This window comes from Gadus macrocephalus, chromosome 20, assembly GCF_031168955.1.
Source record: "Gadus macrocephalus chromosome 20, ASM3116895v1".
Taxonomy (NCBI): Eukaryota; Metazoa; Chordata; class Actinopteri; order Gadiformes; family Gadidae; genus Gadus; species Gadus macrocephalus.
Window position 1 is genome coordinate 22,884,756 of NC_082401.1, and position 22,960 is coordinate 22,907,715.

Genomic DNA, 22,960 nt, shown 5'->3' on the forward strand with positions numbered 1-22,960 from the left:
GTATTATTATTCATATGAAGTGTAAAATGTGATTGTTTTTGTTATTTTATGGACTATGCGGTTAAATGATTTATTTATGAGCGCAGCTCTGTAACTCATGTCAACATCATAATTTAACCCTCCACAAGGCCGGGAAAAGGTTTCTAAAGACAGCAGTTTACGGGAATACTTAATTTCTTACACAAACCATAACGACCACAGCAGGGCCCTTTCCCCCTCAAGTCATTTCTGGCTGCATGTTTGTGTGCTTGTGTTAGTCTCTTTCTCCCAAGATTACAAGTCCTTGATTGGCACGCAGAGCTCTCCATAAAACTAACATACTTTTTTGCCGATATGACTACATATTTTTCCTTTTATACAGATTATTGAAAGAGAAGAATGAATAATACTGTAAGAAATTCAAACCTGTTGAAACCAACATTTATAGATTCATCCGTATTCCTTCATAATGCAAACAATATAGGCTATTTATGATTTGCAGATAATAATATATACATAAAATGTGTCGTTCTGGAATATGACATTAGTAAGCAAATACTTTGCAACATTATAAACACAAAAGATAACAAATTCATACATAAATCTCCATATCATAAAAAAATATATTTTGAGGTGCTTTATTAGGCCTATGCGTGGTTTGGGTGATTCTTTCAATTTGATCAGTAACCAGGACCTCAATACATCAACATTATCATATTTCTTGACTACTTAGAACTTTTCATACGACGAAGTTGATTCCATAGAAATGCTATGAGGCTAACACCTAAACACCTTTTTTTTTGGGTTCAGTTAACTGAATGCAAAAGTGTGTATTTATGTAGTAGAGTGAAGCGACTTGTTTCTCCTGGTCCTATACGTGACTCTATAGGCATGTTGTTCGACTCCCAGCCGAAAGGTTCCCGTCCAATGTCCTATATTATCGACACACGTGTGTCACGCGCTATAGGCATTCATATTTTCAAAGAAAGTGCATGTGTCGAAGATCGTCTGCATGAGTCTGTTACTCAAAGTCACAGCCGAGCAACTCTATTCGCATGGCGATGGAGCTCTTCCAGCTCGTGGGAATGACCCGGATGAACCGGGAGAAGATGGGTGGGCGGATGTTGTTCCTCACAGGGCCATTGTTATCCGTGTTCCCGATAAACCTCTGCATTCAGAGAAAAAGAAGGATAAAGAAAGGAAAAAGTTTAGAATCACAATGTTTTCTTTAGGAGACCTTCAATCAGCCACAAATAATCACAAACAAATACACGTTTGTGTACCTGCCATAAAGCTGTTTAAAACTGAATCTCCGCTAGAACATACCCTCGACGTATGTTCCTCGTCGTCTGTGTATTGCGTCCAGCGTACGCCGTCCTCGCTGTATTCCAGGGCAAAGGAGACGACATACATCTCTTTGCCCGTAGATTTGGCTCCCTGCGTGATGATGCCTGTGATCTTCTTGACCTGGGTCAATTCTATCTGGAGCCACTGGTTCATGTCCGCTTTCTGAAGCCAAAAATACATGAAAGATGTAATATGACTTTATTTATTGTAATTCATTTATAAAAAAAAAACTAAAATGTATTCAATCATAAATGAGTACAATCAATGAATACATTTGTACAATTCATTAATAAATTAGCTTATTAATGGTTATTTTGTTGCACTAGTGTTGTTTATTGCAGGTATTTTGTGTTTTTGAGTTGATTCATCAGTACTATCATCTGTACCATAGCCTTCCAGGCATTGACCGTTCCCTGTAAGTTGAGGCGAGCGAGAGATGGTTTCCAGGGACCACCAAACCAGCTGGTGGCCCTGGAGCTGGCCGTGATCTGATGGTCCTTGATCAGTCCGCCCTCCATACCCAGAGGCACAGAGCAACCTGCAACGGGGGCTGTTAGTCTAAACTCAGAAGTATTGCTCTTCTAAGACACTCTATTCCAATCTCCATCACAAAGCTGCATCAAAGGCATACATCAACATTTAAATCAAGTTATATCAATTTAAGTGATTTATTTGTCTAAGACATTACATTTATAATCATGTTGATATTCTCTCACCATCAAGCTCACAACCGTACATCTCCATGCGGACCGTGGCTCGTTTATACCAGTGGTTTGGGTGGAATCTAACGTAGCGTCCAATCAAAGGAGGGAACAGTATTTGCTTTTCCACACCATTAGCATCATTGTTTCCAGGGAAATTCTTCAAAATAGATGGACAAGAGAAGATAGAGGAACAGAGACAGAAGCAAGAGACGGAGAGAAGTTAAGATAAAACATTTCGTTTTCATTATTTCATTTTTATATAATAACAAAAAAAAATACGAGCAAAATGAGTCATAGACATCTTTTATCTCATAAGGGGCATGGTGTGAACTCCTTTGGACCTTTTGACCCCAGAATTTAAAAACTTGTCCACAGGCTTGCTGTGTTTTTTTGCCTTGAGACAGAAACTTACATCTCCATCCCACTGAAAATAGGGAACTAGACACGCCCACTGTTTTATGCACATTTATTGTATTGTATTGACATCTATCGTAAGTCATTCTAGGCTCACACTTATTGTGTTTTTGTTTGCATCTTTGTATGACTTCTCAGGGAGGGATTACATACCTTTTGTTTGGATTGTATCTAGTTCAGAAGAGGTTTTGAGAGGTGAGTGTAGTAAGTAAAGTCCTCAGGGTAAACCTCCATCCCAATGCGTTAAAACGTATTCCAATCCTTAATAATTAAAACCCCTGCTGCAGCGCTGTGGTGTCTGAGAAACAGCGATACACTACTGAGGGCATTCAAGTTGCTGCACTGACCTTTCTAAATGATGGGCTGTCACCCTTGAAGAAGATCCAGCTTCTGCGGTCTGTGCTGTAGGAGATGGTGTAGTTGACCACGTACTGGGAATGAAACATCTGTTTGGCTCCCTGGGTGGCCACCTGGCTTATCACCACTGGCCGCAGGAAATCCACCTGCATCAAAGGGTTAATGAGTCAGATCCTCTCTGTGGCATCACGTACCTTGCGAGCATAGTATACCCTTGAATGGCCAACAACTGCTGGGATACTAGTGTGTACACATGTAATTGTATGAAACGACCTGCACACACAAACACACAATCACACACTCACGCACACACACACCTGAATCCAGCTGTTGTCCTTATCTGTACTCCATGCATTGTAATTACCCTTGTTATTCAGTCTGGCCAAATGTGGTTCCCAGTGCCCTTTAAAAGAGGCCAGAAATTAGTTTTGGTGATAGTGATAACGTATACTACTCTCAATCGCATGTGTGGTTGTGTGTCAAGCCATGACACAATACCTCTAACGTGGTTGGATGTGATCTGGCTGTCTTTCACACTCCCGGACTCAAGACCCATAGGATTGGAACATTCTGGGGTAAACAGACAGAAATAATAACATTCATGAAAATAATGTGTTAAAGAACAGCACAGGTCTGTGTCATCATCCAGTCACTATACCAGGTACTTTAGAAAATGTCTTATCACAAAGATGTAGGTGCTATATCTTTTTTTCTTTAAATCTGTGGCAGGCGAATTGCAAAATGCTCTTTGGCTGAAACTGCACTAGAAAGCGATTATGACAAATTATATTGGAACCAGATGTATTTGTGAATTGGGGAGAGATTGTTACGATGGTTTCATCCCCCAGACAGATACTGTTGGCGACCGGCTCACACCATTGTCAAGGACCAGGAACAGGGTCTGCATTCCCTTCTGTTGGATGGCGCCCACCTCTGTATCCAGCTGCCACAGACCAGGCTTGGATGGCCACATCTCTAGAGTTGCAAAGCCGCCTGGGAAAGAGCATGGCACCGTGAGAGACTGAACCCATGGAATGACAGAAATGGCTCATGAGCAAAATGAAAAAAGAGAAATCTTTATTCGATATGAAAAGTCAAGCATTTCATGAATTCTCTTATCCCCTATCACTTTCACAATATTTGTTGACACCACTGATTGATCAACATTGCACCATTAAGTAGAGCATGAGCAGTGACTACTGACCAGGCAGCAGTGGGTACACAGCCTGCCGGTAGCTGTTGGTGTTCATTTGGGTGAAGGTCTGTCCGTGGAAGTGGACAGTGTGAACGTCCTTGGGAGAACCCATGTTGATCAGGTGCCAGCATGCCAGCTGCTTGGTGTAAAGCCTTAGTCCCTTCAGGCTGAATATAATGCCGTTGATGGCTGTGGGTCACAACGTTGAAAGCTCTCATGAATATGGTAATGATGTGTATCCTTACCAGGATGTTCTTCCTAGGTTGAGGAAGAACAATCAAACAGATTGTACTGGGTACAAGGTACTAGCATTCATAATCTGAGTCAAACATGGCCTCTTACAATGAAACCGAAGCTTCTCTTTGAGGTTGGGATCCAATGTTCTTCCACCTACTCGACTCTTCCTCCTCCTCCTCATCTCAGAATTCTTCTCATAGTACCAGCTCTGAGACTCATCAAAGGTCATGAACAGGAGCACAAACTCCCTCACATCGACCAGCTTGGTGTTCAGGGTATCTTTCCGACAGACCAGCAGAGGCCCAATTAAACCAGAGTGGAGATCTCTTTCCTAGAAGAAATCAAATTGTCCATTATATTACTACTTAAAAAGTCGCATTGGCCATATAATGGAGGAATACATTCAACGCTTTGCGTTTCATAAGCGATAATATTTTTTATGGAATCTATTTTGAAAACTGCACCACCAATGGACCAAGGATATTCAATTACACTTACAGGATTGACACCCGAGTAGTATGCCCAGGTACGGCAGGAGGACTCGCCTGGCAATGGACCCACCCTCTCGGGTACCGCCCATAAGTATGTGAAGGTGGTGTTGGGCTGAACCTCATTGTCATACTTATACCAGTATTTGGAATCGTCCTCATAGGACAACCCCTCAGTTAGCTTGGTATAGGTTACTCCATTTGGGTGCATTGAGTATGGACGGCTGGCCCTGTTCCTGAACACTACCTACAAGCAAGGGGTTGAGCAATAATGATTGGTTACAGTCATTGATTGATATGGAAAGTGTGTTATTATTTGTTAAGTCATTATTATATTTATGCTTGTCATCTATGAAAATGGAGAGCTCCAAACATAAAGGAAATCATAGAATATGTGATATCCAAAAGAGATTGATTTTAATGTGTTATAAATGTTCTTGAATAGTGGCAGGCGGGGGCTGCTAGTCTTACCATAATGCTCTGTCCAACCTCTGCCTTGATACGCGGCCCGAGGATGCCCAAGTGCTCCTCCATCTCCCCACGAAGGATTGGGGTACTGAAGGTACTGTCCAGGTACTCCCGGAACACCACCTTGGTGAACTTGGTCTCCCGCCCTGTTTGGAGTGTCGTTTCTGGCCTCCTACGAATACAACAGGATCAATGGTATCTTTCAAGTCAACCTGTGTAAGATAAAGCCCCATCCAGTTAGTTGGCGGGAACTCAATGACAGTGTTTTGTCCACTCTAACTGGCGGTGTAACTGTGTCACGCAAACTAGCGTAGCTCTGCTGCCTGGGTGGCATAAATGAGAGGGGTTTTATTGCGTCTATGGGTAAATTATTGTGCAGCAATGGAGAGGTACAGCATTTATTATTTGTAAAATGTATAAGTGATATGATGTGATTTATTTGAGAACATTAATGAAATCACTATCGAACAGCATTGACTACAGATATGTCGGGTTATTTGTAGCTACGAGCTACGTGAATGTTACACATTGCAACTTTTATCTGTGCATAATGTTTGTCCTTCTGTCAATGAAATGACGATGTACTTACCTCTGTCCATAACCAGCATAGTCCCACTCCACCTCCTCAGCAGATATGAAATACTTCCTCACATTCTTGCCCACAGTTTTAGGGTAGTACTTGGTGGCTTCATTGTCTCGATCGTTAAGCCTATAATCGCTCCAGTCCGACCGGGGAACACCAATGACCCCCAGCATGTTGATGAGATCCTCCTTGCTAGAGACGGGCTGTATCTGCGGCCCATTGGGTTGCATCCCGCGGGGGGAAATTCCCGGATTGAATCCCAAAAGAGAGACCGGCTGGCCACTCCTGGGATGGGGCTTGAATTCTTCCCGCCTATTGATTTTCATGCTCCGGCCTTTCTGAGGCAGTTGGCGGAGGTTCACCTCCTTCGTCTTTGGCTTCTTTTTTGGGGTTGAGGTCATTTGAGCTTCAGGAACAGGGTCATCGTAACCAAGAAACCTAACAATTTCATTAGAGATCTTCAAAGGGACAGTTTGGCGTTTCTCATCAGAGTTGTGTCCCCGTGGGACTAAGCGGCTGGTTTCTATGGCATTTGAACTGTGGTTTTGAAGGTAGATTACTATTTCCTCCGAGCTTAGTGAATCGCTCTGATCCTCAGAGCTGGTGTCTGGCCACTGGCTACTGGTAGGTGCTGGGGAGCCAGAGATTGAATTCTCAACATCAACTGCATCATAGTCAAGGAGAGAGAGGTCTATCTGCTCGACGTCTGAATCTCTGCTTTGCTCCTTTAGAGATCTAAGGCCTAGTTCGTCTATGTACTTTTCTGTTTCAATATCAACCTCTACTTTTTTATTCTTTTCAACCTTTTTCTTCTTTTTCAATTCGTCTTCCTTTTTGATTTCTTCCAACGTCGGGGGTTCCCACAAAGAAAATTCGTTGTTTGACTCATTATACATTGTACACTCCATATCTTGGAACCTCAATCGCATGCCCTTGGTTGACTCCTGTGAGTTCAGAGTTGTGAGCAGCCAGACCCCTGAATCATCCAGGAGACAAGAAACGTTATTTAGTATTATTATCAATCAAACATCGACATGGACGATGGCTTTTCACAAAATCGTAGCGAGCCACAACTGACCAATGTTGTCCATGTTCATGAAGATTGTTTCTCCTGTCATAGGGTAGAGTCCGAGGATGTCTTCAGTGCGATCATTGAGATTAAATGTGTGGCCATAGAAAGTAGCAGACTGGATGTAGTCCTGTGCTCCAACACATGACAAATGCCAAGAGGTAGTTTCCCCATTACATAATCCCAAAAGTTGACCGCTCTCAAACACATAACCATTAATCGCTGCGAAGAAAAAAAAAGAGAGTTGTATTTGTGTTTGCCAACCAAAATAATATTGGACACGAAGAATGGCAGATGGAAGATATAAATGATAGGGAAACTCACTGTGCATGACATTCGATTTATAAAAGTCTGGATCTGCCTTGTTCACAGTTTCTTCACCACATTTGCTTTGGATATTGTCATCCAGGTACCAGCTCTTGTTCTCATCAAACACCATGAACATGGCATGCTGCTCCCTGTCTGTTTTAAGCTTTGAACAAAACAAACCCCATCGTATTATTACACGCCATAGCTTGTATGCCTCTTAGTTAAGTTAACCTACTGTTAAACTGACTATTGAGAGCAAGGTGTCACTGTTGGATCCAGCAGTCCTATAAACCAGCACCCTTAGGTTGCTCTTCACAAAACCAGATTAAAGAAAAGATTGGATCAATTTCACCTTAACAATTTTAATAACCTTATCACATTTAACTTAGCTGGCTGAGTTTGAATATTCCCTGCCTCCAGCGACATGATTGGTCGATAAATGTCTGACCAAACATGTTAGTTTACATCTTTAGTTGTTAATCAAAAGTCTGATTTGTGAGACTAGGGTTGTGTTACCTGTGCATTCCAGTTATTCAGAGACTGACTCTTGCAGATGAGGAGGGGTCCTATCAGCCCAGAGGCGATGTCCCGGGGTGTATCCACTGCACTGTGGTACAGGTAGGTCAGGCACCGTGCGTCTGTAACCAGGGGCTCAGCTTCTTCAGCCACTTTCCACTCATAGCGGTGTGTCTGTCCTGGCCGGACAGCATGGGTCTGATTGCCTGAAAATAAACCAACAAGCTATTATTGTCTTCTGTTCTTATAGAAATGGGCAGTCCGGACCATCCAATCAATTGGATTTGAAGTATCTATGCAGAGCATAGATACTGGAATGATGGAATCCTAGCAGACCCATCATCCGCTAGGATACTTCCATTCCATTCTCCTCTGGTCAGATATGAATTTGTTGATGTGCTTGTGTAGCTTATCGTCGTGTTATATGATCCATTTTGTTGTTGTTGTGCTTGTTGTCTCGTGAACAGTGTTCTGTTGCCAACCTCCTTCAGGATACGTCGCTCCCTCTTGTGACTTCTCGATGGTCAGCCCATGTGGGTAGATGCTGTAGGGTTTGGAAGCCATGTTCTTAAAGACCACCTGTGAAAGATCAATGGGAACATATAGTCAGTACACTTATCACTTCAGTCTGGAAGTAGGTAGTAAGTCTGACTCGTACCTTGATGACATCCCTGATCTGGGCCCTGATCACAGGGCCCAGTATGCCGACCTCTGCTTTTCTCTGCTTTTCCTCTGACCTCACGGTGAACGTTTCATCTGTGTACTGTGTATAGACAGCCTTTTTGTAAATCCCGCCTATTCTGTGGTTACCCTGGTCAAGGTAATTGACCTTGAAGTCCCTAAAATGAATAAAAATTTAGAATGTATATTAGTAATAATCAACACGGTTTGTATATTTTTGCGAGAAGCCAACTTTTGAAAGGGCATTAACTCGTCAATGTATGCTGGCATTTTGGGGGCGTAGTTCCACATGATCTCCTCAGCGGCGATGTAGTACGTCCACTCCTTGCTGTGGCGCTGCTGCTCGATGGTCAACCTACGTCGGTGAGCTTCGAAGCCCTTGCAAGTCCTCACATCCACAAAGCCATGCATGCCGGCTGCAATATGGACATTTGTTAATTTGTTAATATTTATTTGTTAATATTGGCCTTACCATATATCAAAAAATGTACTTTACATGTGTGAATGTCCAGCTCCATAGCCACTGAATGAATGTGGTTGGAGTGAACATACCTTCCATGTGCTTGTTGGTCTGTGAGGACAGCAGCCAGCGGCCTGGGTGAACGGCCCTCATGCTGCCAGTGGTGGCCGAGCCGCTTACCAGCCCCACGGTGGACATCTTGTGGCCCCGGTGCTGCAGCACTTGGCCGTTCATGTGCACAGAGAACACCTCCTGCTCAGAGCTCATGCCCACCAGATGCAGACTCACGCTGCTGTGAGCACAGATGTCGACATCTGGAGAGGAATTGTATTGATTAATTTGGGTGCGTCCATGTTTGTCTGTCTGTATATGTGATAATAACTCAAATAAATAGTTTAAATACAGAAAATATGAAATATGTTTGCTAACTGACTAATTGACCTATGACTTATTTTGGAGGACAGGATGGAGGAGGACTGACCTGGTAGGGAGCCCGCGGCATATCCATTGATAGTGTGCATCACGTGGTTGCTTGAGGAGTGGCCTGCTGGGGTGAACCAGCTCTCTTTCTCGTCAAACACCCCGAACAGGAACACATACTCCTGTGGGAAATGCACTTGCTCGCCAAACTCATTTAGACTGCCTGGGATCAGAGAGAGACCGAGGTAGAGAGAGATAGTTGAGAGATATCACTGACGATGCATATGATCGGGGCACCCTAACTAAGGTTTTGGATATTTCTTTGTCAAAAAATTCCTTATATATTCTCCCTCTCTTTCTTGTTGTTATTGTTTATCTCATAATCGACCTGCTTTAGGATTGTGAAGTGGCCTACACAGCTCAAAGTAAGGGAGCAGGAATTGCGTTGCAGTACACTGGGATATTATTACAGACCCTCTCTCATCTGCCACTTTAACATCTTACACTCTATATATGCAATGTGTTGTGTGTCTGAGCAGTCATCACACAGGGAGAGGGTGTACCTGGCTTGCAGAGCAACAAGGTGCCGATGAGGCCACTGTTGTAGTCTTTCACCACGTTTAGGTGAGAGACATAGGTGTAGGTGAGGCAGGCGGGGTCGTCTTTCTGCGGAGCTACGGCGGAGGTGACCTTCCAGTAATACGTGTGCTCACCACCAGGGGGCACCACATCGTCCTCCTTCTCCTTCAGAGAGGTGTTGTCATAATACGAAGCCCCTGCAAGAAATAGTTTACAGTCTCATAAAAAGGAAAAAAAAAATAATAATCTGCTTAGACAATTCAACAAAAAACAAACATGGTACTATGGTATATATTTCTATATATGTATATATCAGGCAACATATCCTTTATGTTTATAATTTTTGGATTATAAACACTGATGATAGTGTTCCTATAATGGTGGCTTAAAAAAAAAGGGCTTATTGTCAAATGTGTGGGAAACTTTTTACACTTTGTTTGTTTTTATGCTGTAAATCTGCTTGGGTTTTTGGATAGTCATTTGTTTTGATAGTAAGTTTTAGACGTTCTGTCCTTTTTTATTGTCTCTGCTTCCTCAGGCTTGTTGTATTCATGAACTTGTTCCAGAAGAGCACTTATATGTTTGGTTATTGTTTTCTGTGAGGGGATCCCAGACTGATGCCATTCATTCAACAAGACTTCCTGTTGGATCTTGGTTAACCACCGGATTCAGTGTGGCCATGATACGCAAGTAAGCCGAGGGGAAACTGCAAGCACCCACCCTCCGACTGTTTGCCGTAAGCGATTCCATGTGGGTGGAGGCTGTAATCCCGGTCCGCCATGTTCCTGAAGGTAACCACAATGGTCTCTCCCTCCTGGGCCCTCAGCGTTGGACCCAGCAGACCTGTGGAACATCGATTCACCTCGTCCATTATCAGTCATGTATTCAGCTTCATCTGCTGGAGTCATTTGAATTCTCATCATGTCACAGACTTTCACAGTATTGAACAATACTTAATCTCTTTTAGTGGGTGAAAACAATATGGCAATGATTAATATAATAAAAATGACTGACTGTATCGGGCTAAATTATTTAATAGTAGTACATTTGGTAAAGCTATTCAGGAAAAATTATGTATTTAGAATATAGTAGACTGAATTAGATGAACAGGATTTACCTAGCCAGGTTGGATGAGTCTTGGGCTGCTTGAAGTCTCTCTCATACTCCCTAAAGACTACTTTCTTATAGGTGGAATCGTTCCTGGAGCAGGGTGGAAAAGTACCAAAAGTGAATCCACCCATTGCGCCCATCACCAGTCAAGCTTCATTCAATTACCAAACCAGTCACAGGGGAAGGAAGCTGAGGAAATGTTCCTTACACAACTTTGTAACTAGCTTATGGCAAAGCTGAATTTACAATGAGGATATTTTAAATATTATCCAATGATGATTGCATTGCATACTACAATGTTTTCAACTGATTAGAACAGCATGCACTGGCAGTCAAATACAACCGCTTCTCTCAAGTTATCCACAGACTCTGCAACATGATTACCAAAGAGGGCCAATGCCATGCCAAAGTTAATAATTTACTAATTCACAAATGCCAAAAGTCACGAAAGCCAACTTATTAGACAATACCTGTTCCTTATGCTGTTATCACATGAATAAAAGCATCACTACACATCAAACATGAATTAACAGAAGTAGAAATCAAGTGGATTAGAGGCATACCCAAGAGAATCCTTGCTCGAGTAGTTCCAGTCAATCTCAACAGCAGCCACATAGTAATGTCTCTCCTTGGGGTTGTCCTGGTCTGCTGTGACATGTGGAAGAACAGCCAGAAGAACCAGGAAAGGCACAAAACACTGGGGTCCAGCCCAGGAGCAAAGCCTCATATCTGGGGATTGGAATGACAAATGATAACGCACAGTCTGCTCCTCAAGCCAGGAAACCGTATTCTGACACAACGCTCCGCACTCCACACGCTTTATCTGTTACTGACACACATACAGAACCACGAGCAAACACATATAGAGAAGTTGCCTAGATTTTTTTCAACCTGTTTAATGGAAACCATCTGTGTTTTGACTGGGCGTTTCCTTCCCATCATCTATACACATGAACTGTAAAGATGACAAATGTATGACCAACTATGCTAACCTCACAATTCCTGGATAAATTATTTTTTTATAAATATAAAGTATGATCTTCCTACACAGCTTCAGGAGTAGGACTATTAATAAATATACATTGTATTAATAAAGACATAATCATACCTTCTGTGATTTAATTTATGAATGCTTTGAAAATTACTACTTAACCTTATATGCATGATAATATATGAAATTTTGGTACACAAACACATTTCTGTTAAATTATTTTATATTTAGGCCTATTTGAGGTTCTATTTCGGTTCTGAATTGTATCAATATTTTTTATTGACCCTTTATACATCAAATTAATGTGTGTGCTATGTTATTATTTTGTATTTTTATGGACTATGTAAAATGACATACTCCATGAACGCAGCTCTGAAACTTATGGTGACGTCATCGTTGCACCCTCCACAAGGCGCGTGCGTATTCAAATGAACCAGGAAACGCGACAGTTTTTAAAGACAGCTGTTAAAGGGAATACAAAAACATACGTAAGAAACCCTTTGATACTTGTTATTTTAGGACAATCCTCAACATTCTCATATAGCTTACTGGTGAACATTTTACGCAGAGTTTAGAGGGCAGTAACAATTCAATTTTGATCATGGCTGCAATGTTTACACTGGAAAACTGCCCGGTGGTTTGCTGTTTGGATGCATACATCTCCAGCTCAAAAATAAAAATCATTACACCATCAAGCCTTAAGTGTAACAAACTATAGTACGTTTGCGTAAGTCATCTTCTGATAGAGGAGATCAACCCCACCTCCGATGTAGGCTATGCGCAGTACTACTTGCATTGTGAATGGGTAACTATTTTCCAGTGCAGCCCGATATCCTACATGATAAAGAGTCGTGCCGTCTTGCTTTAGACATCTCTTTATTCTATTCGTCTATATAACATGAAGATCGAGTCCAGAGTAGAACCTAAAACAATGGTCTTATCTGTTCCCTTGACTGTACGGAAGTGAAAGAACAATTGTGCGGTCGTAGTTCAGACATTGATACTATTGATACCTTGTGATGAAATTGAATGTTATTCAATTAAAAATGTTTTTTTTCATTCTCTTCCTATTATACCTGTTTCACTATATTCTCTACATCTTCACTGTGACGAAACTAGGTCTCATATACTGTACATATCTTCATGTTTTGGTTGATTCAGGAGCTATTAATGTGAGACTTCCAGCAGAGCGCCTTGCCCCTGGCATCAGCCATGGCGTGTTGCCTTCGCTGTCCCAGGCTGTGCACCTGCTCACTGGCCTACACCCTGTGTCTGGGCCTGTGCTTTGTTGCTCTCGGGACCAGTCGCATCCTGCTGCTCAAATACTCAGCCAATGCAGGTGCAGTTCATGACTGAATGACCGTTCATGACAGTTTTTGTCTCCCAAAGTCTGGAGCTCAATGTGGTCAAGTTTGTACTTTGATTGTATTTCGATATGAAATACACATAATGAAACCTAAATCCTACTGACCCATTCTATTCTAATTGAGTTCACTTTACTGTACACACATTCATATACTATTTTCAAATTATACGTGTATGAAATGTCACTTCACTTGCAGCAAACAAGTATGACTTCCTCCCTGCATCTGTCAACTTCCTGGCGGAGGCGATCAAACTGCTCTTCTGTCTTGTCATGTCACTAAGGGTCATAGTCCGAGGTAAGCATCACTGACCAAAGCACTGCACTGACGTTTTCGTTGCTGCTCATGGGCTCATTCGTCGCTGTGTGTGTTTCTTCCATCAGAGGGACGCTCATGCAGAGAACTGGGTTTCTCTCCTGGTCCGCACTTCCTCAGTTTTCTCAAGTGGTCCGTTCCAGCTTTCCTATACTTCCTCGACAACCTCATCATCTTCTACGTCATGACCTACCTGCAACCTGTGAGCTTCCCCTGCCTGTTGTCAATAGTGTTGTCCCCTGACTTGTCAATAGAGTCGATCCCTGGCCATAGTTCAACATTACCATGGCAACACTTTAAAATTGTTAAACAAACTTAACATATTGTCTATATAGGCAGTCAGAGTGAAGAGGAATGTTACTCCCTGAAAGATTGTTGCTTGGGATTTTTCAATCCCTATAGTAGAGATTTTGAAAGGAAATGGCGATTTTAAAATTTGAAAGGAATTTTATTTACGTTTATCAGTCACAGATAATCCTGTTATATCCTCTTATAGTTACTTTATTTTTGTTGTTATATTACTGAATGATGGACGTTTCAGTATTTGTCTTCTGGCAACGTTTTTGTGTTTGAAGCAATGCCTTGTTAACTGGCTTATGATCTAACACTGTACCCTCTGTCCCAGGCCATGGCTGTGATATTCTCCAACTTTGTCATCCTGACAACAGCCGTACTCTTCAGACTGGTGCTGAAGTAAGGGACATTTTATAATGTTCTGTTTGAGCCGTAGAATATGGATGTTTTGCTGTTCTTTATCAACCCATTGCAAAGTAACCCAGCCAATAAGCAAGTAATACATTTAGCTGGAAACGGCTTCTTATCTTATCCCGTTGTTGGGTTGTGAATGCTCTCCGTCTCCCGCTCTGGCCTCCCCGTAGATTGTACAATCCAACATCAGCAACGGCCAAATAGAACATCGATCTGATGTTTCCTTGACAACGCAAAAGTAATACACCCAAATGCGCAGCAGAAGAAACATGATTTAGGTCATTAAAAAAACCATAACGTTATAAAAGAGTAACCAATATCTGACCACTGACGGTAACTGTGGTGAAAGCTGATCACCGGCTGTGTCAACCCTTGGTGGTTCATTCCATTTGTAACGGCCTTACTTGCTGCTCCACCTTGGCCTGTCATTCCTCTGCTCCTCCTCCAGGAGGCGCCTGTCCTGGGTCCAGTGGGCGGCGCTGCTCATCCTGGTCCTGGCCATCGTCTCGCTGACCACAGGCTCGGCCGAGAGCCAGCGCTCCCTCCCTGTGGCGGGGCTCCACGCCATCCCCCTGTCTGCCCCCTCCAACTCCTGTGTGCTGTACACCCAGCTTCTGGAGCAGATGAGGAACAGCAGGTGGGCCAGTGGGCCTGGTTATAGGATCGGGTATTCGTTCAATTGATGGTTGTATTAAACATGGGTATGGGCTGCTTTTAAATGCTATGCTCTCACTCCCTTCTGGTATTTTGTGTTTCTATAGATTTTTGGATTTTATACAGTGTAGAAGAGCAGAGTAATCAGTGGAACCGACTATATAACTCTTTATCCTTTTAGAACTCCTCTCGTACAGTCTCATCCTTGGTTTCAGCCAAGTCCATGCCAAGAATGAATTTTCTTTACATGTTTTTGACCAACGCAATCTCGCCGTGTTACTCGGCGTGTTTTGCAACCGGTGGTGACTAAAGTTGGCTTGCCCAACACAGAGGGTTTCTTCATCCAGATTCGGTCGGTCTGAACTCTGACTTCAATGAAAACCAAAGCATTTGCTCTGTGGTGTTCCAGTAGCGGCGAGTGGTGGCCGACCTCGCCGGCAGTACAGGCCTGGAGGGACAACCTGGTGGTCAGGCTGCAGTCGCTGGGCATCGGCCACATCCTCCTCCTCCTACAATGCTTCATCTCCTCCATGGCCAACATCTACAACGAGAAGATCTTCAAGGAAGGGAAGCAGCTCACCGAGAGCATCTTCATCCAGAACAGTAAAGTGTATGAGACATGCACGCACACACACCCAATCAAACACACACATATCCTGGAAGCTTTTTTGCAAGAGTTTTGCAATATCCGTTCCAGTCAGGTTCTCACAATATCTTTTATTGTGTAGTTATGCGTTTGGTCTGGTCTTCAACGGCCTAACCCTGGGGCTTGGCAGAGAGGCACGGGGCCTCAGCCTGCATTGTGGACTCCTCCATGGCCATAGCATCTACTCTCTGGCTCTGGTTCTGGTCACTGGTGAGTTGCATAGGTTAGGACCCTGATGATATCATGAAGAACTATTGAGAATTTAACATTGACTACTTCACTACTATAGTAGTGTAGATATGAGGACCATGCATCCATTGGTCATTTCACACCTTTTCTCATCTGTCGGAAGGTTCACAACTCTCTGTAATGCAACCTAGAATACCAACTAGCTATACGATTGCTATAAAATTGTATCAAAAACAAATATGAGATCAAGTCTTTCCTCCTATTGAATAAAACCCAGTAAGAATTCCTTGTGCCGTTGTTGCTGTGTTTGTTCTTCCTCCGGCTCAGCTGCCTTGGGTCTGTCGGTGGCCTTCATCCTGAAGTTCAAAGACAACATGTTCCACGTGCTGACGGGTCAGATCACCACTGTGCTGGTCACGGGCCTCTCCATTTTCCTGTTCGAGTTCCGGCCCTCGCTCCACTTCTTCCTGCAGGCGCCCGTGGTGTTGCTCGCCATCTTCGTCTACAACGCCAGCCGGGCCAAAGACCACCAGTACAACCTCCTGCAGGAGAGCGCACGGGGCGTCGACGGGGAGATCTTCGAGAGGTCCAGAGGGGTACGCAGCACACAGGAAAGCACCCTTTTTGCACTCCTGTTTTCTGCCAACAGCTTCTCTCCCTCACTCTTTCTCAATGCGCACAATACCTCATTTTTGACAAGCCCTAGCACTCATACCACTACAGCTGCTGACACAAGAACCTGGTTGTGACTAGGGAGCCTGGCTCTCATAATTGCGATTTTTTTTCTGTGTAAATGAAACCCAATTCATTGCCGTGAGGGTTGTTTACTTTAGGTCTTACATAGCCTGTTCAGATGAGGGTCTTTTTTTTATGATGTTTGAGGTAGAGGAAGTAATTAGAGAAAACGCTCACTACTGCGTTTTGTGTGAGGCTGCTGTCGCCAAGTTAGTGTTGCCTTCTGGGAAGTTGCTTAAGGTGGCCTGTCCTTCTGAAATGAGCATTAGAATTGGCAACATTTACATCAACCAGATATTGATTTCTTCCTTTCTTTCTACAGATCACATTCATTGATCAAACATTTATCCTGTACGGTAGTGTTAGGAGTTATTTGTGATTAATCTCGGATCCGGCGGACATTCTTTGTTATAGCAGAACTGGCCCTGAATCCAGAAACTGCAAAACTAGTTTTGGAGTGGCCAGTCTAAAAGGTCTTGATTTTCAAACTTTCCAGACATTTCTTCGATTAGCATTGGTGGTCCGGATAAGATGTTTACGCTTGTGTTCCAACCAGGAAAAGTCGACTAGTGCTGGCTGAGTTTTGTTTTTGTGGTTAACCAATTTAGGCGCTTACAGATTCCCCTCCTCCAGCAACACAATTGGTAAAAACAACTATGAGGTGAAATAAACTGCAATGCCCCGTTCACCCAGATTTGAGCTTGCTGCTATCAGACTTTAGACCATCGTGTTTGGATTGTGACTTGCTTTTGTCTCCATCTTGTAGGACGGCGAGGAGCTGGAGAGGCTGACTAAGCCGAACACGGACAGTGAATCAGAGGAGGATTCACTCTAGCCCGACCCTTGCCCTCGATAAATCAACACATTGGTCTTTGTATCATGTCTGATACTTTGCCACACAGATGTACTTTTCGTGCCATTCCGTATCTGTGTTTATGCTTCAGTGAGAAGAGGCACAATGTCTTAAATGACCCTTTTGGGTGCTCTTTTGGGCATGTGCCATCATTTGTCGCTGTTATTGTGACTGCAATAGTACTGTACAAAGCTGTTCAAATGTGCCTGTTCATAAGTGGTATCTTGCTGATACCTTATGCTGTCACTGATAAAAGTTAAAGAAGAATCGTGCACTCTGAAACAATTGACCCTTTTCACAGCACATCAGTGGGAAACACGGGAAAGCCTTCTACCCGTGCCCTAGCACATGAGGAGCAGACCTGACTTAGTGTCATGGAGGACACCTGGGTTTTTCCTACCCTGGTGCCTCTGTGAAACGAGTCCATTGGGTATTACTTTGATTCTTATTGGAGGGATGGGGCCATGATGTGATGCTCTTGATGTAACATTTAACATCAGACTTCTACATTTATTTTTTTATTCTTAATTGTATGGCAGGGATTGGGTTAATCTTCTCCTGTGTGTATGTGTGTGTGTGTGTGTGTGTGTGTGTGTGTGTGTGTGTGTGTGTGTGTGTGTGTGTGTGTGTGTGTGTGTGTGTGTGTGTGTGTGTGTGTGTGTGTGTGTGTGTGTGTGTGTGTGTGTGTGTGTGTGCGTGTGAGAGAAAAATAAGGGATGATGATCTGTACCTCCTCACATTCTATCATTGTTGTCTTTCTTTTTTGTCTGTAACTTATCAAACCTTTGGCTGAATTTCTGAAAATAAATTCAAATGCTACTGACCATATCATGTGTGCAGTTGCAGTTGGAATGCACTCATATAATTATATTATAGGTGATTTTGGCACTTTTCCTCAATTTGAACATGTTAAAAAAAAAAGCTGATCAAAACAAATGGTAACTAAGTGAAATAGTAAATCTATCACTATACTTAACACTCTTTGTTTGCCTCAGTTGCTTGCACAATACATATTCCCAGATCTGTTTATATTATGTTGCAATGGCACTGACGTTCCAACGACGCACACACTGAGTGACTATTGGCACTTTGAACTTCGACGGTGCAGACTTCAGTGGAAACCTTGTGGTAGAAATTAAGGAGTATATTCTATGGTAAACCATGATTATTATGAGGTCTGTGTGTCTAATAGTGGAGAAACACACGGGGCCTGGGTGTCTGGGTTCAGAACAGATGGTTGGGCCCCTAAAAGGAGCAGGACGCTACGGGGATAAGGCATGCTGACCTTAGCCTAGTGTTTTGGGCTATCTTTGTTGACCATTTGCTGACCAATTGCTGACTGTTCAGGTTAAGATGGATTTATGACTGAATGGAGGCAGACACTTCAAGGAGAAGCTGCTCTGTTTGTGTGTATAAAAAGACGCCGCAGTCTGTGAACCGCAGTGACTCTATAGATCCTACTCGGCTGTTATCGTTGTTGTTTTTCTGCACGATAAAGTCTTTTGTCAATTCTTGCTCCGGACCCCTCGTTTTCATTTCTCTCTCTCTCTCTTGAATTAGTCTAAGTGTTTTAAATCTCGATTAATCTCCGACATAATTGGCGTCACGACCAGGAGGAAATAGGGACTCGTCAGCTGCCGGGCCAGAGGACGGGATGCGAACGGATCATACGACCAGAGCTCTGTGGTGATATCTGTAGTTCCACATGTTACCACAAGGTGTCGGTACCGGTTCTACTAATGAGTGATTACTGTTAATACAGAGGGGATTTTAGTACTGAGTTCATACAGTGAAGTCGCATGTAAGATGCTCCGTCTTTATAATAAATGACAAGTGCTAAACAAAGATTCTTTATTGAAATGAAGAACAAAACATGGTACCAGGAGTAAAAGACATGAAGTGAGTGAGTTTCGGTTCTGGAAAAGCGGACAGTCGCCTACAAATTCGACGATGGAGAACTTGATGAGACCTCCCGGACACCTAAAGCTAACGGGAAACGTCGACAGTAATTGGCGCACATTTCAGCAACAGATTCGGCTCTACATCGAGGCAGTGGGGCTGGACAACAAACCGGACGCAAGAAAGGTAGCGTTATTACTCACTATGGCTGGGCCACAAGCCATTGAAGTATACAACACCTTCGTATATGAGGATGGGGAAGACCAATCCAAGTTTAATACTGTGCTAGCCAAGTTCGAAGCGTATTGTTCACCAAAAAGAAACGAGACATACGAGAGATACGTATTCCGTTCAAGGCTGCAGCAGCCAGGGGAGAGTGTTGACTGCTTCATCACAGACTTGAAGATAAAAGCACAATCATGCAATTTTGGAACCCTCAAAGATTCGATGATAAAGGACCAGATCCTATTCGGAATTGATGACAAGAAGGTTAGGGAAAGACTGCTAAGGGAGACTGAACTAAAGCTAGATGGAGCGGTGAAAATAGCCCAGGCTAGCGAGCTAAGCAAAAAGCATGTGCGAACGTTCAGTGAAGCAGCGACTAGCAATGCTAACCTGCGAGAGATGGCAGACATTGGCGCCATTTCTAAGCACCACAATGCACGTCGAGGACATTCCAGTGGACAGAAAACGGGACAGTTTCAGTGCAAACGGTGCGGCACACAGCATAAGCCCAGAGAATGCCCTGCTTTCGGCAAGCAATGCAGCAACTGCCAAGGCAATAATCACTTTGCCAAACAGTGTTTTTCGAAACGAAAAGAGAAACAGAGAGGAAGATCGGTGAATGTCGTGGAAGATCCGGAATTAGGTGAGACATTCTTTATTTCCACTGTGAACTGTGAAGATGAACCAAAAGCACAGATAAACGCTGTTAAATCAGACAAATGGATAGCACCACTGCAAATTAATGGGACTGTAGTTACAATGAAGCTAGATACTGGTGCAAAAGCAAACTTGATCAGCATGTCAGATGTGAAGGCAATGAGAGATAAACCAAAAATACAGAAGAAAACACTCGCACTAAAAGACTACAATGGACAGAGCATTGAGTGTTTAGGTACATGCAAGCTGGAAGTCACAGTCAAGGATAAAGTGCATCACCTGCTCTTCTCAGTTGTTCCTGAAGGACTTGATTCACTGCTAGGGGACAAAGCCTGTGAAAGCTTGGAGCTAGTGAAAAGAGTGTACCGGATCAACACCAGCATGACTGACTCACCTGACTCTGCTGACACGATCGTGCAGAACTTCTCCGACGTCTTCAGAGGTTTTGGTATGCTGCCATGTACATACAAAATTCAGCTGAAAGACAACGCACAGCCAGTTGTTCATGCCGCAAGAAGAGTTCCACTGGCACTCAGAGACAGCTTAAAGAAAGAGCTGGAGCGGATGACGGCGCTTGGAGTGATAAAAAAAATCGAAGAACCAACGGAGTGGGTTAATTCCATGGTCTGCGTAAAGAAAAAGAATGGAGAGCTTAGGATATGCATGGATCCAAAAGACCTAAATGAAAATATCAAGCGTGAACACTACCAAATACCCAAGCGAGAGGAGATCACCAGCGAGATGGCAGGCGCCAGGTACTTCTCAAAAATGGATGCATCACAAGGTTTTTGGCAATTGAGGCTGGATGAGAGCAGTACCAAGATGTGTACGTTCAATACACCCTTTGGACGATACTGTTTCCAGAGGCTCCCCTTTGGAATTATATCCGCCTCTGAAATCTTTCATAGGGCAATGGAGCACATCATCGAAGGCCTGGATGGAGTAAGAGCCTATGTAGATGACATAATTATATGGGGGTCCACAATCCAGCAGCACAATCAGAGACTGACCAGTGTTCTAGAGCGAATACAAAAGAATGGATTAAAGCTCAACAAAAACAAATGCCAGTTTGCTGCTCAAGTGATCGTGTTCCTCGGAGACAAGCTCTCGGCTCAGGGAATACAGGCAGATGAAGAAAAGATCAACGCCATAATGAACATGCCAAAGCCCACAGACAAACCAGGTGTCCTACGCATCATGGGAATGGTAAACTTCATCGGGAAATTCATACCCAATCTCTCAGCGAAAACAACTTACCTGCGTGAGCTCCTCCACAAAGAAAACAACTTCAACTGGACAGCCAACCATGAGCGCGAGTGGCTAAAGCTCAAAGATGCACTCACTGCCACACCTGTGCTGACATTCTTCGACCCAACCAAAAGAATCAAGGTGTCGACAGATGCTTCGAAAGATGGAATCGGTGCAGTACTACTACAAGCCGAAGGTGAGCACTGGAAACCTGTAGCATATGCATCTAGGTCAATGACAGAGACTGAGTGCAGATATGCACAAATTGAAAAAGAATGTCTCGGATTAGTGTTTGGCCTTGAAAAGTTTCACAGCTACATATACGGCCTACCCACCTTCACAGTTGAGACTGACCATCGTCCACTCGTTGCAATAATGAAAAAGAACCTGAATGAAATGTCACCACGGATACAGCGCATGATGATGAAGATGCAGAGGTATGACATTGAACTCATCTACACACCAGGCAAGCACCTCATTCTCGCCGATGCATTGTCAAGAGCTCCTATCAAGGGTTGTGCGAGCACGACTGAAGAAGATGTCCAGGTGCACGTCAACACGGTGTCCGCAGCGCTTCCTGTGTCCGACGCCAAGACCCGGCAGATCATCGACGAGACGGTGAAAGATCCAGAGCTACAGCGCGTCATGGAGAACATGCGGAATGGATGGGCTGCAGGATCCTGTCCACAGTTCTTCCACGTCAGAGGTGAGCTGAGTGTAGTCAATGGACTGTTGTTAAAACAAAACAGAATAGTCATTCCACGCACACTTAGAGAAGAGCTACTGCAGAGAATTCATGAAGGACACTTGGGTGTCGAAAAATGTAAAAGAAGGGCAAGAGACACAGTATACTGGCCAGGACTTAACAAAGACATTAACAACATGACAGGCAAATGCGAGACATGCCTGAAATACAGAAACAAACAAACAAAAGAGCCAATGACGGTAACTGATGTGACAACAACACCTTGGCACAAAGTAGGAATGGACTTGTTCCACCTGAAAGGAAAGGATTACTTGGTAGTAATTGACTATTTCTCAAATTACCCTGAGATGGCATTACTCTCAAGCACATCATCCAACTGTGTCATTACACATGCCAAGTCCATCTTCGCCAGACATGGCATTCCGCATACAGTAATGAGTGACAATGGACCATGCTTCAGTAGCAAAGAGTGGCAAGACTTCGCAAAAGTCTATGATTTCAAGCATGTCACATCTAGCCCACTGTATGCACAGTCTAATGGCAAAGCAGAGAAAGGCGTTCACATCCTGAAGCAGCTGTTGAAAAAGGCTGCAGACAGTGCTTCCGATCCTTACCTAGCTCTACTGAGCTACAGAGCATCACCTCTGGAATGCGGACTGTCACCTGCTGAGCTGCTGATGAATAGAAAGCTTCGAACAACACTTCCAACCTCTGCAAAGCAAAAGAAACGCCCAAAGCTGGAACAAAAGCTGAAACATCAGAAAATGAAACAAAAGAATTTCTATGACAGAACAGCAAAGCCGCTTCCACCACTGTCCAGGGACGACGCAGTCAGGATTGAAAGTCCTGAAGGA

General features: G+C 43.5%; 2 protein-coding genes across 8 annotated transcripts; one reads left to right on the forward strand and one right to left on the reverse strand.

Moving 5' to 3' along the window:
• Window positions 1-408: 408 nt before the first annotated feature.
• LOC132448973 (coagulation factor V-like) lies at window positions 409-11,781 on the reverse strand. Of its 3 annotated transcripts, XM_060040536.1 has the most exons (25): window positions 11,480-11,775; window positions 10,924-11,006; window positions 10,527-10,649; window positions 9,791-10,003; window positions 9,289-9,450; window positions 8,900-9,121; window positions 8,598-8,763; window positions 8,325-8,505; window positions 8,149-8,245; window positions 7,667-7,872; window positions 7,166-7,313; window positions 6,851-7,063; window positions 5,779-6,748; window positions 5,193-5,361; window positions 4,732-4,968; window positions 4,339-4,564; window positions 4,006-4,185; window positions 3,678-3,794; window positions 3,300-3,371; window positions 3,119-3,204; window positions 2,792-2,947; window positions 2,043-2,187; window positions 1,713-1,864; window positions 1,306-1,488; window positions 409-1,147 (listed from the first exon to the last, which is right to left on the reverse strand). In XM_060040536.1, the coding sequence occupies exons 1-25, from the start codon at window positions 11,641-11,643 to the stop codon at window positions 1,001-1,003; spliced, it is 4,818 nt and encodes a 1,605-aa protein (XP_059896519.1). In that variant the 5' UTR covers window positions 11,644-11,775; the 3' UTR covers window positions 409-1,000. The 3 variants fall into 3 exon arrangements, with proteins under 3 accessions (XP_059896519.1, XP_059896520.1, XP_059896521.1); XM_060040537.1 differs by lacking the exons at window positions 409-1,147; window positions 1,306-1,488; window positions 1,713-1,864 and having other exon boundaries at window positions 2,050-2,187; window positions 3,166-3,204; window positions 11,480-11,779; XM_060040538.1 differs by lacking the exons at window positions 409-1,147; window positions 1,306-1,488; window positions 1,713-1,864; window positions 2,043-2,187 and having other exon boundaries at window positions 2,791-2,947; window positions 3,166-3,204; window positions 11,480-11,781.
• A 499-nt stretch (window positions 11,782-12,280) lies between these two features.
• slc35a5 (solute carrier family 35 member A5) lies at window positions 12,281-18,199 on the forward strand. 5 transcript variants are annotated; one of them, XM_060039807.1, is made up of 11 exons: window positions 12,281-12,395; window positions 13,069-13,246; window positions 13,470-13,568; window positions 13,655-13,788; window positions 14,212-14,279; window positions 14,743-14,931; window positions 15,358-15,558; window positions 15,677-15,804; window positions 16,111-16,379; window positions 17,285-18,013; window positions 18,075-18,199. In XM_060039807.1, exons 2-10 carry the CDS (start codon window positions 13,120-13,122, stop codon window positions 17,351-17,353), a joined length of 1,284 nt encoding a protein of 427 aa, XP_059895790.1. In that variant the 5' UTR covers window positions 12,281-12,395; window positions 13,069-13,119; the 3' UTR covers window positions 17,354-18,013; window positions 18,075-18,199. The 5 variants fall into 5 exon arrangements, with proteins under 5 accessions (XP_059895790.1, XP_059895787.1, XP_059895789.1 ...); XM_060039804.1 differs by having other exon boundaries at window positions 17,285-18,007; XM_060039806.1 differs by having other exon boundaries at window positions 17,285-18,003.
• Window positions 18,200-22,960: the final 4,761 nt, after the last annotated feature.

Excerpts from the sequence above, each read along its gene's own strand:
- LOC132448973 (XM_060040536.1), bottom strand. The coding sequence starts at position 11,643 with ATGAGGCTTTGCTCCTGGGCTGGACCCCAGTGTTTTGTGCCTTTCCTG. Across the intron at positions 7,064-7,165 it reads TAAATCGAATGTCATGCACA|CGATTAATGGTTATGTGTTT; the intron begins GTGAGTTTCCCT and ends TTTTCTTCGCAG. Across the intron at positions 1,865-2,042 it reads GTACGGTTGTGAGCTTGATG|GTTGCTCTGTGCCTCTGGGT; the intron begins GTGAGAGAATAT and ends CCCCCGTTGCAG.
- slc35a5 (XM_060039807.1), top strand. The coding sequence starts at position 13,120 with ATGGCGTGTTGCCTTCGCTGTCCCAGGCTGTGCACCTGCTCACTGGCC. Across the intron at positions 14,280-14,742 it reads CTCTTCAGACTGGTGCTGAA|GAGGCGCCTGTCCTGGGTCC; the intron begins GTAAGGGACATT and ends CTCCTCCTCCAG. Across the intron at positions 15,805-16,110 it reads GGCTCTGGTTCTGGTCACTG|CTGCCTTGGGTCTGTCGGTG; the intron begins GTGAGTTGCATA and ends CCTCCGGCTCAG.